The 16,080-nt window shown below is 56.8% G+C and overlaps 3 protein-coding genes across 3 annotated transcripts; 1 reads left to right on the forward strand and 2 right to left on the reverse strand.

Moving 5' to 3' along the window:
• Positions 1–1,302: 1,302 nt before the first annotated feature.
• On the forward strand, positions 1,303–7,106 carry F5Z01DRAFT_672051 (uncharacterized protein; the record flags this gene model as incomplete). The annotated part of the gene is made up of 3 exons (XM_046264764.1): positions 1,303–1,625; positions 1,674–6,703; positions 6,760–7,106. The coding sequence occupies 3 exons, from the start codon at positions 1,303–1,305 to the stop codon at positions 7,104–7,106; spliced, it is 5,700 nt and encodes a 1,899-aa protein (XP_046120742.1).
• A 386-nt stretch (positions 7,107–7,492) lies between these two features.
• On the reverse strand, positions 7,493–10,960 carry F5Z01DRAFT_489441 (uncharacterized protein). The gene has a single exon (XM_046260155.1). It carries the CDS (start codon positions 10,695–10,697, stop codon positions 7,593–7,595), a length of 3,105 nt encoding a protein of 1,034 aa, XP_046120743.1. The 5' UTR covers positions 10,698–10,960; the 3' UTR covers positions 7,493–7,592.
• A 570-nt stretch (positions 10,961–11,530) lies between these two features.
• On the reverse strand, positions 11,531–15,921 carry F5Z01DRAFT_649159 (exocyst complex component Sec3-domain-containing protein). The gene has a single exon (XM_046263075.1). The coding sequence runs from the start codon at positions 15,598–15,600 to the stop codon at positions 12,001–12,003; it is 3,600 nt and encodes a 1,199-aa protein (XP_046120744.1). The 5' UTR covers positions 15,601–15,921; the 3' UTR covers positions 11,531–12,000.
• Positions 15,922–16,080: the final 159 nt, after the last annotated feature.

The raw sequence follows: 16,080 nt of genomic DNA on the forward strand, positions 1-16,080 counted from the left end.
CGTTGGCTTTTTTGATTGGAACACGATTTTACAGTCTTACGGCATGAATACCCAACTGCACAAGGTCAAGACGCATATGTATGTTATCTTGCTCTTCCTGTGCATGTTGACTTCACTGGAAATGGCCTACGTGCAACGTCCACAGTAGAAGACGATGGAATCCAGCACTAAATTGGGCACCTTGATAGCATCCTTCAATAATTCACCACAAGTCTAGCATTATCCTATGCAACGTCCAGACGCCTTTTAAAAGCAAGATACTGACAACTAGCTCGCTCTTCAGTGAAGATAATGAACGAGACCGTTGCGCGAGATTAAAAGCGATAACATGTGCAGCTGTGCTGGCGGGAAAGCCTGAGGACACCCCGCAATTCGGAGCTCCATTATTCGGTGGCCGCAGCCTGACTGAGGTGTTGTAATCCTCGCCGTTTCCGTACCTACCTTCGGCATCCTGGCGAGATTGATTGCATACTGCATCTACTAAACTCACATCCGACAACAAACGCATTCTCGAATCCGAACGGCAGGCTGAACCCGACCCTTCCGTCCTGCGAATGACCCAAAGGTCCTCCAGCGAACGACGACTGGGAACACGGCCGCAGCGACAGCGACAACGACAGCGACAGTGTCCTCGAGCACACCGTCGAGAGCTTCGATCGTGCCTTCTCTCTCAGATGGCGTAATCTGGGCATGGCAGAACAAATATCGGCAGTCGATAACGAAGTGCGCCTTCCTTCCGCAGCATCCTCCACAATCGGACCTGCGTCGACGTCTCCGTCCCAAAGGTGAGTCTTGATTGTTGGCTCTACACTCAAAATCCAGCCTTCCATCATCCATCCTGAGCTGCACATGCACCATCTCGCATCCTACAGCCTGCTAGTGCGGCAAATTCCAGTCTGGATGGTATCAGGGAATCTATTTGCTGCTTGAAGAAGTTCATCGTCCCATCCCAGCTCACTGGTGTGTCAGCGCCTTGGCCAAGGTCCAGTCATTTGATACGTCAGTGCTCTGATTCACCTGGTTGTCAGTCACGCCAGCAGTTCAAACCGGACCGGCAGAACCTTGAGTTTTCCCCATCTCCCAAGCCAGACCTTCTCTGCATTGTCTGCTGCACCAAGCTCCTTCTCTACCTGACTAGCACCTTACCTTCCACACTCTGCCGTTGCCGGCGGCACCTGATGCATCGCCTGCGTTACTGCTGGCAGTAGTATACCAGCTTTCCAACTTCACCAGCTAGCTCACACTGCCTTCTCGTTCCATCTCTTCCACATCCATATCGCCCTCTGCGAGGCCCGATTACTCATGTCGCCTAGAATCACAAGATCATCGGCTCGCCAGGCAGCCAAGCAGGCAGATCAATCACCATCCTCGACTGCCTCGACTGCCAAGTCGAACCCCCTGCCTGCGACGGCCGCACCGGCGGATTCAGTAGCCGCCTCGAGCCGTAAGCGGAAGACCGAGCAGACTAGCCCACCAAGAAGTGGCAAGGGAAATCCAGAAACATCGGGCCGACGCTCCAAGAAGCAAAAGACCGCCGCAACTGGTGTAGCAGCTGCGGATACTTCCAAGCTCCCCAAGAGAAACAGCAAAAAGGGCAAGAATCTCGGCACAATGGACAGCCAAGAGTATGTCACGCCCCAGATCAGAGCCAGATTGGAGCTGACACACAGCAGTGGCTTTCCACCGGCCCAAAACTCATCAGAGCAGGTGACGCAGTCTAGCTCATCTAGTAGGAAATCTAGTCGGAGCAAGAAGCCTGCAGGCACATCAGGTAGCTCCTCAGCTGGTCCATCATCTTCAACACGCCGAAACAAACGAAACACGAACCCATCCAACGAAGACACCGCTATGACGGGCACGAACGACGAAAAGGGCAGCAGTCCTGGCCCGCCAGCTCCGCCAACGGCCGACACGCATCCCAGCCAACATCACGACAGTAGCGATGATGATGAGGGAGATGACGATGACGACGACGACGGTCGCTACGATGATGAGATCGATTTCTTCGGTGGACCGGGAGCAGCTGGCCTTTCAGGAACATTGAGGGCATTGACTGGCATGATGTCTGGTTTCACATCCCGCCTCAGAGACCTTTTGAACAATCTGCGCCAGGATGACCTATCAGTCCAGATGATTGCTCTTCAGGAGCTCTCCGAAATTCTCCTTGTGTCAAATGAGGACAATCTGTCCGGTCACTTCTCTCCAGATCAGTTCGTCAAAGAATTGGTGCCTTTGATGAACAAGGAGGAGAGCCCCGAAGTCATGCTGCTCTCGTGTCGATGCCTTGCAAACCTAATGGAGGCTTTGCCGGCAAGCGTGGCGAACGTGGTATACGGGGGCGCCGTGCCTGTGCTCTGCTCAAAGCTCCTGGAGATATCGTTCATTGATTTGGCTGAGCAATCTCTAAGCACCCTCGAAAAGATTTCCTACGAATACCCGGCTAGTATCATTCGAGAGGGCGGACTGACTGCCTGTCTCTCCTATCTCGACTTTTTCCCAACAAGCACCCAAAGGACGGCGGTAACAATCGCAGCCAACTGTTGCCGGAACATCCCCGATGACTCTTTCACGACAGTGCGGGACGTCATGCCCACCCTTCTCAATGTGCTGGGAAGCAGCGATCAGCGTGTGGTAGAGCAAGCATCTTTATGTGTATCGGGTATAGTGGATGCGTTTGGCCACCAGCCGAAGAAACTGGAAGAACTCGTGAGCGTCGACCTGCTTCGCGCTGTCCTACGCTTGCTAGTGCCAGGAACATCCAACCTCGTCGGGTCTAACATTCATACTCAGTTTTTGAGAGTTCTCACTCTCACCGCACGAGCCAGCCCCCGCTTGTCGGCTGAGCTGCTCAAGCTAAACATCGTTGACACGGTGTATCAGATGCTGACGGGTGTCTCGCCCCCTGCTGGCACGGAGGATGTGGCTTCCAAACTGGACAGCGTTGTCATCATGCAAGCTCTGATCCATCGCCCACGCGAGCAGATTTTGGAGACGCTCAATGTTGTCTGCGAGCTACTGCCTAGTCTGCCCAAGACTGCCGACAATGAGGTTACCGATATCGTGACTTCGTCTACTACCGATCGGGGCTCTCGCCACCGTCACCGCAAGGTGGCTTTGAACAACGAGAAACGCATTGAGCTGCTGAAAGGCTGTCCGGCGGAGGTCCGCAGATTTGCCCTTATTCTTTTCCCAACCTTGACCGACGCCTACTCCAGCACTGTCAATCTCGGGGTACGCCAGCGCGTTCTTACGGCCCAGCTCAAAATGCTTTCCAATTTGGACCAAGCGATTCTGTCCGAAGCTCTGATTCCCGTCCCATACGCTTCGTTCTTGGCCTCGATCTTGTCGCAACAAGACAATCCCGCACTTGTCCTTCTAGGACTACAAGGCGCCGAACTTCTTCTGAATAGGTTGGGGAGCATTTATCGATATCAATTTTATCGAGAGGGCGTTTTCTCCGAGATCACAGCTCTCGCCAACCAAGAAGTACCAGAAGACACCAACAAGGCGAAGTCTGAACAGGGCGATCGAACGGGTGCTCAGAGATCGAATGAAGGTCACAGGGAGGATCAGGTGATGAACGACTCGACCAATAGTGCGGCCGACGAAGACACCTCCGACGACGATGGCGGCGACGAGGATCACCACGAGGACCAGGATGAAGACGGAAAGGAGGACGAGGACGACGAGGACGAGGACGACGACGACGAAGAGGACCCTGAAGAGCGACACATGGATGGCGGTTCTCAGCGTAGTTCTCGAGCATCGACCATGTCCGTGGACCCTCCGATTGCGCACCCGGCACTGAATGCCCGGTCGCTCAAGGACGTCATCCGTCAGACGGCGAAGAAGTTTGTGGAAACTCATGAACGGCAGGACGCAGTCAAGCAAGACAAGGAGAAGGCCAATGAAATCCTTGGCGATCTCACTAGTCTCGCTGGTGATCTGGAGTCGTTCTACGTCAACAGGACGGCGAGCGATCTGAGGCCTTCTCGGGGTAAAGAGCTCTTACACAAGCTTGCATCTCACTTCGACTCCAACGTCTTGGAGAGCATTACGAGCGCCGAGTTGCTTGCTTCTGGACTTGTCCGTGTTTTGCTGGCCATTTTCAGCAATCCAGACCAGAATCTGACGCGTGAGGCTCAGTCCAATTTCTTGGAGGTGTTCATGGGCTACAATGTGCGATCGAGGCCTAAAACTGCGACGGCTGATTCACCTGTCACCCCCTTCAGCATCATGGTCCACAAGCTTCAAGATTTGCTCAGTAGGTCAGAGCACTTTGAAGTTCTCACAGTTCATCAGAATGCTTTCGACGGAAACCGCAGTAACCCAGCGTCCATGCTTGGGAAACAGATCCGGATTCGTCTGACCGCGGATGATGAATCTGATATTCCGAAACCTTACCGCAACATCATGGTCACGATTCAAGCTATTGCGACGCTCAAATCGTTGGAGGAGTACCTGCGGCCACGAATAGTCCCAGTTTCAGATCGCCACCGCGCGCGCCGTGACGATCTCAGTCGCGCGCTTGCGGCCATGGCGAGTGCGGGCGGTTTGCCCTATGCAGGTGCTTCTGCCGATAGCCGACTTGCTGGCATGGGGTTCGGTTCAGCTCTCCTTACCGGAGCTGGGCCTCCGCCACCTCCACCCGTACCTGCGCCCGGATCCACGTCCACCTCGACTCCGGCAAAGTCCTCGCGCAAAGCACACCGTCGCCCTGCCGCTCAAGGAGACGAGACGCCTACAGGCACCCTTGGCAACGCCAGACGCTCATCGCGTCAGCAGCCTGCCACTGAAGGAGCCCACACTGCGCAGCCACCTACCGCCGACGGTGACAGACCGCAAGATACCCTCGAGTGTGCGGACGAGAAGCAATTGACTGATGACGAGGACGATAGCATGGCAGACGATGATGCTCTTGATGCGCTGGTCGGCGAACTGGAAGACGAAATGGACGACGAAGACGGAGACGACGATGTGCCTGCGCAAGACCCGTCTGCTGTCAACGTCGAGGTCGCTACTGGTGGCAAGGTGACGGCGCGCAAGGAAAGCGGAAGTCGTGTTCCAACACCCCGAGCGCCCCAGGATCTTGCCGCTCGCCCTGCGTTCCCTTGGTCAGCCAGCACGCAGGGCGGCGCGCGAGGCACGCCTTCTCCGTCTGCAAGCTCGGCCGCCAGGGCCTCTTATGCATCCGCTTTGCAGTCTACGCCCGATGACTGGTACATTGAGTTCTCCCTAGATGGGAAGACGCTGCCCAATTGGATGACTGTATACCGTGCAGTTCACAACTCCGTCACGGCCAGCCAGAACCCACAACAGCCTGGTGTAGGCCGCAGTTTGTGGTCGTCTACTTTCACGATCAGCTTTAAGAAGGTACCTGGACCGCCACCGCCTGGAGAACCCCAATCATCCACGCAATCCGGCTGTTCAGAGGGTGGACTGCCGGCCTCGCTCACAAAGTATCCAACAACCAACTCCATATTGCAGCTGCTCAACGTTCTGCACGATTTGAATGCGAATGTCGAGGATGTGCTCCTGGAGAACCGCGGCACGACCATCGACCTTCAACGTGAACCGCTTTCGCAATTTGTCAACACAAAGTTGACGGCGAAACTCAACCGGCAGCTTGAAGAACCCCTTATCGTGGCGAGCAACTGTCTCCCGGGGTGGTCCGAGGATCTGGCGCGCCTTTACCCATTCCTTTTCCCCTTTGAGACGCGTCATTTGTTCTTGCAGTCTACATCCTTTGGATATGCTCGATCTATGGCCAAATGGCAAAGCACCCAAGCTAACGACAACGACAACCGGCGGGATCGCATGAACGATCGCCCCCCCTTGGGTCGCATGCAGCGTCAGAAGGTGCGTATATCTCGTGGCATGATCCTCGAGGCTGCCATCAAGGTCATGGATCTGTACGGCGCATCACAGAGTATCCTCGAAGTAGAGTATTTCGAAGAAGTGGGCACGGGCCTTGGACCTACTCTTGAATTCTACTCTACCGTATCGCGGGAGTTCTCGAAGAAGAAGCTCACATTGTGGCGCGATTCAGACACACACGAATCGTCTGACTTTGTACAAGGCCCAGCTGGTCTCTTCCCTCGACCCTTGAGTGAGAGCGAATTGAGCACCCCTAATGGCGAGCGCGTTCTTCACCTGTTCAAGACTCTTGGCAAGTTTGTCGCCCGATCGATGATTGACTCACGGATTATCGACATACATTTCAACCCAGTTTTCTTCCGTATTGGAGAAACTACGTCCTCTGGCGTGAAGCCTTCTTTGGCCTCCGTCAAGATGGTAGATGCTGGCCTGGCCCGCTCCTTGATGGCTATCAAGAACTTCGCACTAGCTAAGAAGGAGATTGACGAGGATCCAAGCCGCGCGCCTGCGCAAAAGGTGGCGGACCTGGAAAAACTTACCATTGATGGGGTCCGTCTCGAGGATCTATGCCTCGACTTTACGCTCCCTGGCTACCCCGGCATCGAATTAGAGGAGGGTGGGTCCCAGAAGCGTGTCACCATCGACAACGTCGAGTCCTACCTCGAAAAGGTAGTTGATGTCACCTTGGAATCTGGCGTACGACGACAAGTCGATGCCTTCCGTGCTGGATTCTCAGCGGTCTTCCCTTATTCGGCACTTAGTGCTTTCACGCCAGACGAGCTGGTCAATTTGTTTGGCAAGGCCGACGAAGACTGGTCGCTTGAGAGTAAGTGATTCACCTGACAGGAGAGTAGAATCGACAGCTAACCTTTTTCCCTGCAGCCCTCCTGGACTCGATGAAAGCCGATCACGGGTACAACATGGACAGCGCCAGTGTGCGCAATCTCTTGCACTTGATGAGCGAGTTTACGGTCGAGCAACGTCGCGACTTCTTGCAATTCACCACGGGCAGCCCCAAGCTGCCTATCGGAGGTTTCAAGAGCCTTACACCAATGTTCACAGTCGTCCGCAAGCCCAGCGAGGAGCCATACACATCCGACGACTACCTGCCTAGCGTCATGACATGCGTCAACTACCTGAAGCTGCCGGATTACAGTGGCCTAGAAGCTATGAGAAAACAACTCACAACAGCTATGAAGGAGGGACAGGGAGCATTCCACTTGTCCTAAATTGAGGATGAGAGCAGAGGCGTATGAGATGCGCCATCGCAGCGTAAGCGCTGCTGAGAAAGCGAGGAGGGGAAGCAGCGGTGAGACAGACACCTCGGCAGAGGCAATTATGAGCGGCGGAGAATGCCAGAAAGATCAAGCCCAAGGGTTTCTGGCGCGATGGAATAGCATTTGAAGGCACAGTAAGGCGTCAGGTTGATTCTGTCGTAATGATGGCCCTTTTTCTAGAAGGGTTGGTTTATGTCTCTTAGGCGGGAGCATGGACGCCTACTTGTGTCGCTTTTAGTAGTAGGTGGTGGTCACCGGTCACTCGTAACATTAGACTGCAAGCATCATCGGCGTTGATCATCAATATCGGCGTTATTTCTATTGTGTCATGTGTATACTGCGTGAATGTGTCTCACATATTATTCATATATATCGCTATGCTATGTAATAGTTCTCATGGTCGTTTCGCGTAATGTAAGGTACTCGACGTAGCCAATCTCAAGATCCTTCGCCATCCGAATCCCATATCACAGGTGGCGCTCTGTCGTCCCCCCTGATCAAGCTGTCGGGCAGCATCTGACTTCTAGTCAGTAGCTGTGAGGAGCGCAACAGTAGCGACCCATCACGTCCTGCCGAGGACATGTTCATCAAGTATGGCGGAGACGAGAGCTCTGGGAAGGCAACTGTGCTGCCGGAACTCTGCGTCACGGGCCGTCTCAACGTCGGCGCCGCAGATCGTGGTGTCCTGGCTGCCCTGGCCGAGCGTCCCGGCGTCTGCGAGGGCGTGGAGGCCTGCGAAGCCGTTGTGGCCTGTGAAGCGCGCACCACCGTGTCATTGTCGGCGTTGAGATGCTGCGTGTGGCGCTTGAGGGGTGTAGAGGGCACGAGGATGTCGTCGTCCCCGGCTGGTGGAGCAGAGGTTGCAGCAGCAGCATCCGAGGGCGGGTTGGTGGTGTGCGTTGCCATGTCAGACATGAGCTGTGCCTCGACTTGTTGGGAGATGGAGAAGCTGCTGTTGGCTGACGTTGGTCCACCACCACTGGCAGCAGGAGGCGGTGGCGACACTGGAGGAGCAATGACTTCCTGCGTCGGCTGTTCGTTCTCGTCGTCCTCGTCGTCCGATGCTTCTCCCACAGCATCGTCCCTGAACAGTGCCCGTTGGAGATTGGCGAGGATGGACTGGATGGGTCCCGGCTGCAGATACTGATACCGTCCTATGGGCCCGAAAATCCATTCCTCGTGGCGCAGAGACTCCTCATCGTGCGGATTATTCAGCTCAACGACTTGACTGATGTAGTACCGATACTGTTTCTCCCCGCTTGCGTTGACAGTCTCGTCATGAGGGTGCGCAATACCGCCGTAGCGAAGCAGGTTATCGCTCAAGAACCAAAGCCTCTGGATAGTCACGGGCACTCTGTAAGGGAAAGACACGTGCAGTGAGTGTCCAGATATGAGTGCGGCGAGCTGTGTGTCGGGGAGAGGAATGAGAACATCCGTTGTGGTATCTGGCTCGCCCACCAGAGCCTGGATGATGTTGCGTGGTATGCGCTGCGACTCAAGAGGCTGGGTCAGGCTGCCGGGTGAAACCGCGCCGAGAGGCTTGCGTAGTCTTCTAGCCGGTGTCTGGAAGGATGTCTCGGTGGGCGGCGTAGAGTGCTGAGGCTGCTGGCCTGTCGAGTTGGGCTCGCGGGAGGATTGGGATTTGGCAAAGTCGTCCGTGGATGAGGCCAGCTCGTCCAGGGCATGCTGTTTCTCGAGTCCGGTATTGTAATCGCCGTCGTCTGCGGCCTCATCTTCGTCGTCCTCGCTGTCGTCGACAAAGAGGGGCTGTTGGATCTCAACAGGGTTGTCGTCGATCGTGACCTGAAGCTTTTTGGGTGTCTTTCGTGGTGCTTCGGTAGGCGATTGCGGCATACGGGTGGTGGTTCCTTGCTCTGGCTGGAGTTCCTCGGTGGGAGGCGCACTGCTTAGCTCGGAGGTGCTCTCAACCAGACATTCAAGATTGCGTTGCTCTGCGTGGAGCTCTTCCCCAGGGAATTGCGAGATGTCGGCCGCGAGAGGTTGAGAAACTTCAGCTACCTCGCTCGACGTCCTTTCAAAGGCATCAACCGCCTCGGCAGATTGACCCTGGGTGCTTGTGGTTGCAGCTTTCTCTCCTTCGGACTTTTGCTCTGTTACGGGCGCTTGATCACACGGGGCAACGCCTCCATCGGAATCGTTGCCCGCAGATGCTCCTTGAGCCCCCTCAGATCTCTCCAGCGTCTCCTCATGATGCACCTCAGGTTCGGCTTGGTGCATACCAGGGACAATGGTGTCGTCTCCCTCGGAGAAGTCCCCCTCCTCATCTGAATCAGGAATCTCCATCATGATGCCCATGTCACTCTCATCATCCTTGTCGCTCTTCACACTTTGGTTCTCCTTGTTGGACTCTCGCCCGTCATCCAGTGTTCCAAGAGCCATACGTCTCTTGCCCCGTCCTCTCGACGGGCTGGCCATTTCGCCCACAACATCCTCCGTGATATCCTTCAGGGGCGTACCGACAGGGCGCACCGGCGAGTCCCAGCTCGCAGTGCCAAACGAGTCCTCGATCACCATCTTTCCCACTCTCACCGTCCCTTGTGACCCGAGTTCCCTGATAACACCCGACGATTTGCTAGGGGTGGGCTTGTCATTCGCGGCTCCGTACCGCGACAGAAGCTCTATCGACCTAGGCACGGAAGCCGGACTTGGAGCAGAACTCTCTGGACGCACTCTTTTACTTGGAGTTTCAGGTCCTTTGCCTTCCGCCGCAGAAGCTGATGGGTCCTTGGTCCATGTGATCTTCTTGGTCTTCAACGCGGACGCATGTCGTCTAGGTGGTTCACTCGGATCCGCGTCGTACTCTGCCAAATCGACCTTTCTCGGGGATTTGCCCGCCTTCTTCGGCTTACTAGGGCTGTCCGCCAGCCAATCATCGAACCCCCCATCGTCCTCCGAGTCCTGAACAACAGCATCGCGCGGATAAAATTGCGTGAGTGTCTGCGTGTGCCAGGGTGTGTCGCCCATTGTCCTTCTCCTCTTGCCGTTGCCTTTGGCCTTGCCTTTCTTGTCGGACACATCTTCTTCCTCTTCTTCAGCCTCGCCGCCCACTGTACGCCGCCTTTTCGCTCTAGTCGCTGTCGTCTTTGCTTTCGCGGTGGTCTTGGTCTTCTTCTTGCCCTTGGCGCTCACGACGGGTTTCTGAGGCGTCGGCGGCTCCGACTCTGACATTGCGTAGAGCGGAACATCCGACAGACTGCTGCTCGACACAAAATCAATCTGCGTGAGTGTCTTCTGCTTTGGGTCCCTCAGTCCTGCTCTCTGTTTCCCCTTTGTCGGGGCTCTGTTTGGCTTTCTGCTGCTGCTGGCACCACCGTTCTCTTTGTCTTCCTCGGCCTCCTCCTCGTCCTCGGGTTCCTCGCCTTCACTATCGGGGAGCTCATCGTGCCGGGGCAAAGTCTTCTTCGTGCTGTAGCTTTTCACGACGCGTCGTCGCGCTGGGAACTGCACTTGCTTGAGGGTCGGCGTCGAGTGGTAGACACGCGAAGGAGGGGCTTTACCGCCTGAGCGGGTCGATGGCGGCATGGTTGTTGGTTTACATCGGTCAATAATCGTTTAAAGTGTTGTCTGAACGATGAGATATAGAAAGGTCTTTTGACAGTTGTACGGACGGAGTGGTCTGGACTCTGCACCGTGAAGTGAAGTGGCGTGGCGGAATCACAAGGGTCTTCTTGGTGTTGGACGCGTCTGTCGCGTAAAGCAAGGTAAGGTACGTACCTTAAATGGAAGGGCGCGTCCGCGTCCCGCATGACGCACCATCTCCACAACACTCTCACTCATCATCACGAAACAGAGACAAGACAGCCTTATACATTCTGCCAGACGCCAACTACTTACTCATCGCTCGTGACTCATTCCATCTCATGTTGTACATATTTTATGCTACGCCCCAAGCCACCTCACCTAAATGCAGCCTTGACCTCGGCCCTCGGCCACTCAAACAAGACATCTCCCCCATAGATATCCGTGACAATTCGTCCAAGTCTCGATTCCACATCCCCGTAGAACCTCTCACACTCCCGCAGCACCTTGGCCACCAGGTCGCGACTGAGCGCCGGATCGTCCGCGTCGCCAAAGTGCTTGTCCACCCTCTTGCGCAGCGCCTCGATGCCCTTGCGCACCTCCTTGGCATCGTACTGGCCCAGGACCTTGTTGAAGATGCTCTTGGAGTTGGATGGTTGCGCGGCAATGGCAACGGGTGCCTTGCCAGACTGCAGCTGCGCCTCAATGTTCTCGAGGTGATCGAGGAGTTTGCCCAGCGGACGACGCATGACGGCGGCCAGGTAGAGATCCATGTGGTCGTGGTACTCCGTCTCGGCATTGGTCTTCCACGTCTCGAGCGTCTCGAGACCGCGCGTGTCCGTCTCCTCGAGGAAGTGGTTCATGTTCTCAATCAGGAGAATGTGGAAGTTGAGCGCTTCCTTGTCCTCGGGATCCGCACCACCCGTCGAGACACCGACGGCGGGATTCTCGCGCGCAATGACCTTGAGCGAGTCAAACATGGACTTGAGCATGCGGTCGTACTCATTGTCAATCGTCTTCCGGATGGGCAGCGTCGTATCGACGCCCGCCAGCATATTCTCCACGGCGGTCGAGAAGTTGGGGAAGACGCGGATAAAGGAGATGACACCCTTGCGCTTCTTGATCTTGACCTTGGTATCCTCAATCGCGCGAACCTGGTCATCCACAAACTTGCGTAGTCGGCCCTTGAGGAGCCCGTGCAGCTTCTGGAAGATGGTGTTGAGGAAGTCCTGGTTAGACTGGGAGATCTCGGCCTGCTTCTTCTCCACAGTCACAATGACACCAATGCCTTGCCTAAACAACAAAGTTAGTGTAAATCGATATGAAGCATCCTTTGCACGTACATGGGGTCCTGCCCAATAACCCATTCCATGAGCCTCGTGAACTCGGAATCGAGGAATGCAAACATGACATCCATCGCGCGCGTGACCCTTTTGGCCAGGTCGCGGTCAGGCTCCATCAAGCGATGGCGCCTCAAGTCACCGCCGCGACGGTCGCGAGGCTTCACGGCGGCCACGCAATCGGGAAAGTCAGATTGCTCGAGTGTCGTGGCGTGGAAAAAGTCAATGATAAAGTTCTGCTCCATCTCGACGAGTGGGAGCAGGTCATCCAACACGCCGGCAAACACCTCGTAAGGGAAGCTTCGCCCATCGTTGGCGGCCTTGTCACGCTCTCCCTTGCTGTTGCCATCGGCCAGAGGCGATCGCCAGGCTCGTGCCAGCGTCTGGCTTCGCTTGACGGTTGCCTTTCTCGCCGCCGTCGCCACGTTCTCCTGTTGCTTCTCGCTCTGCGACGTGAACAGGAGCTCGGCTTCCCCGCCGGTTATCTTGCGGGCATTCTTCTTCCAGCTCATAATGACCGTCAAGAACTCGTTCTTGTAAATGGGCGCCCCCTTCTCCTGGTACATGGCAATCAGGGCGTCCCAGCTGCCGCGCTCGGCGAATCGAGTATAGAGCATCAGAGGATTGTACCGCCACAGCATGTCTCGCCCCGCGTCGTGGTGAGCTACGTCGGCCTTCTTCGATAGGGCGCCCTCCATGGCTCGCTTTGTCTCGGCAAATGCCTGGTCGTACTGCTGAGGCATGAATTCAAGTAGACGACGAATAAAGCTGGAGCTCTCTTGGATGTACATCTCCTTCTTCTCCTGCACGATCCGCATATCGCCAAAGTCCGACTTGAGCCCACTGCCATCAGGAGCCGTGGTGGGACTAGCCTTGAGACTGTGTGCTCCGTCCATTTTGGCCATGGCCCTGTACAACGTGACCAATGCCTGCTCAACGTCCTCCAGACCGCGGAGGTGGTCGATGGGCGCAAGGCGTAGAGGGTCGAGATCCGTGCTGGTGATGGCGCATGTCTCGAGGAGCGATTCGAGCTCTTTCTTGAGCAGCTTCTGGTTGGCCGTCTGCACCTGCAAACCTTGACCTTGCGCTTCAATGTAGGCAATATCCTCGGACAGGGTGGATAGTTCCACCGAGTACAGGGTCAGAAGGTTATCCAACTCCTCACACTCGGAGATGGCGACATCGATCCCGAGTTTGATTGCGTCGACGCGGTCGTCTTCATCCTGGAAGCGGGCCAGCCAACCACCAGCTTGGGCCTTGTTGATTTCACGCTCCAAATCAAATTGCATCTCCTCCATGTTGCAGGACTGCATCTGCTGGCCAGGGATCCAGCCAAAGTGGTCAAGCCAGGTCCCAAACTCCTCACTCCGACCGTCCAGGACAATCGGGTCGATGCCCAAGCTTTGTAGGTATTTCGCGTCTTGCCTGGCGACCAGCGACTTACGCGGCGGGGGCTTTGGTGGCTGGGGCTCTAGCACTGCAACAGCTTCCTTGGGCTGTTCCTTGCCGGGGCCCTGCTGACTTGGCGGTCGGCTGCTGGAGGTCGGCACCGATATCTTGACCTCGGGGACCTTGGAGGTACGCTGCGGTGCTCGTGGGGGAGGGACAGGCTCAGGAGTGGCCTCGCGCTCGGTTCTTGATTTGGGTCTCTCTACTACTGGTTTCGGCGGCGCAGGGACGACGCCAGTGATGCCGTCGGGTTCGTCGGACGTTTTATTCTGCATTTGTTGCGCAGCTTGACGCAGCCTCTCGCCAGCGCCTCCTGGGCGCGGCTTGAATGCATTGGCCATGGCGGCAGCCGACGCCGCTTTGCGGAATGCGCCGGCAATCTCACCCTTTGACCTCTTGGCTTTGATCATGGGTCCAAGACCAGGCCGTGCTTCCTCTTCCGGCACAGGCGGCGGTTCTGGTGGTGACATGGGCTCGCTCAGTGGTGTTGAAGGAGCTGACGCCTCAGTCTTGACTGGGTTTTCCCCCTCCGGCTCGGGCGAGGTCACTGGTGCTGGCGGTGATGCCACAGGCTCCCTTGGCCGAGGAGACTCAGCCTTGGGTGCCGGGCTGAACGATGGAGGTGGAGTGCTGCGGTCCTGGATTGTGCTTGCCAGGGAAGTCGCGGTGCCGGGCCTGTAGCTCAAGGAGTCCTTCCTCGGTGACATGCGCTCACTACTGCGCGGAGGGGGTGCCACCGGGTCCTTAGGTGTCGAGGCTCGTGGTGGCGTGTCTCGCGCTGGAGACTCTCTGCCAGCTACATCCCTCTTGGCCGACAAAGGTGGCGGTACCAGATCACGGTCTTGTGGACGCGTGGGGTCCATTGGTGGCCTTCGACGCTCAGGTGCGGAGGGCTGCTCTTCACGGGGGGTCCTTGGCCTGGACCCGGCTAGCGATGACTGTGATCGTGGCTGAGATGGACCCTGACCCTGCTGAGGGGGGGTAGGTAGAGGCTGCGTGGGAGGCTCTGACGGATCCCCGAAGCGGCCAGACGCACCGGGGCCCTGTATCCCGTTGCGTGAGCGTGGTGGTATGCTGGGCACATCCTCGCTTCGTGTCGTTACGAACGACCTCGCAACAGACTCTTGGCTACGGCTGTTGGGATTGCCATGACGGATACCAGGTCTTTCTCTCGAGGTGGTAGAGTCAATGCTGCCGGCGGGTGACCCATCACCACCAGCCGGGTTTCGAATCGGCGGCGTCCACTGCTGAGGCCTCGAGGGTGGCTCACCAGCGATCGATGGGGGCGGGCCGCGGCCAGGCGAGGGACCACGACTGCGGCTGCGGCTGCGCGGCTGGCCTTGACTGGGCGGCTGGCTTGTGGGTTGCCCTGGCGTGAGGGCCGAGGGCACTGGGCTCGAGGCATCTGGCGCGATTGTCGCGGCGGACGAGGCGAATGTCTGGTTGCTCTGCTGTCGCTGCAGAGAAGGAGGGGCGACAGCTGTCGCAACGGAGGAGGCGCTCCACGTCTGGTTGGTCTGCTGCCGCTGCAGAGGAGGGGGATATCGCTTGCCAGCCCCAAGCACCTGGTCCAGCTCTTTCTGATCGAAGCCTACCAGCTCGGGCACCTTTCCGCTCGTGTATTTGCCGTAGATCTTGATCATGGACGCAATGAAGAATTTCTTTTCCTTGTCGCTCTGGGCCTGCCAAAAGTACGGCTTCCCGAGCGAGACCAGGAAGCCCGTCTCCCCCGCGGATTCTCTGTGCTCCCATGGCACATTGGGCGCCGTGTACGACTCGATCCGGGTCAGGTCATCGAGATTCCACGTCTTCCCAATGGAGTAGGTCCCGTTTGGATTCTCCTTGGACTTGTGCATGCGCACACGGCCGGACTTGCGCACCGCGATGATGATGACGCGTGGTTTCTCGGCCTCGGGGGCGCGCGCGTTGGCGGGCGGTGGTGACGCCGGGTGGGACGAGAACTCGACGATGCGAATGTGTGTGATGTAGGTCTCCTGGAGGGAGCCGTCGGGGTCCTTCTTGTTGAAGCACGTCTCGATGATGCGCCGCTTCTCGTCCTCGAATCGCTCGGCCCTGCTGGGACCTCCAGGAGGACCGGCGCCATTGCCGCGGTCCATGTGGGCTCAGGTCGGGTCGGTCATCAAGGGGCGTTTGGTGTTTTGGTCGGCCCCAAGGGCATGTCGTCGTGCTGCTTGCTTGCTAAGATGCTGGTTCGGCAGCGACTGGGAGTGGTGGTGCTCGAGCTACGTAGCTCTCTGGGGGCTATGGCCATGTCGGGTGCCACTGCCACGGTCACTGCCACCCCAATTGCTTGGGGAGGCTGGAGCATGTGGCGCCCAGCTGGAACGCCTTGCGTTTGGTGTCCATGAGCGGTTAGCCTACCCGGAACGCGATACCTGGCAGACAGCGTTAGTCATAGATTGAGCTACGTGATCTCTCAAAATCTAAGTTAGGGATGTAAACAGTTATCTAGATATAGTAATTATCTATGTCCCAACTTATGCGTCCAAGGGAAGCCCCGACGCGGTTTTGATTGAACTGCTGAGCGCACCCTGTCGCTGCAACGGCGCTGCTAACAAGGCCTTGTGGGGGGATAC

This window comes from Emericellopsis atlantica (assembly GCF_019669845.1).
Source record: "Emericellopsis atlantica unplaced genomic scaffold F5Z01scaffold_6, whole genome shotgun sequence".
Taxonomy (NCBI): Eukaryota; Fungi; Ascomycota; class Sordariomycetes; order Hypocreales; family Bionectriaceae; genus Emericellopsis; species Emericellopsis atlantica.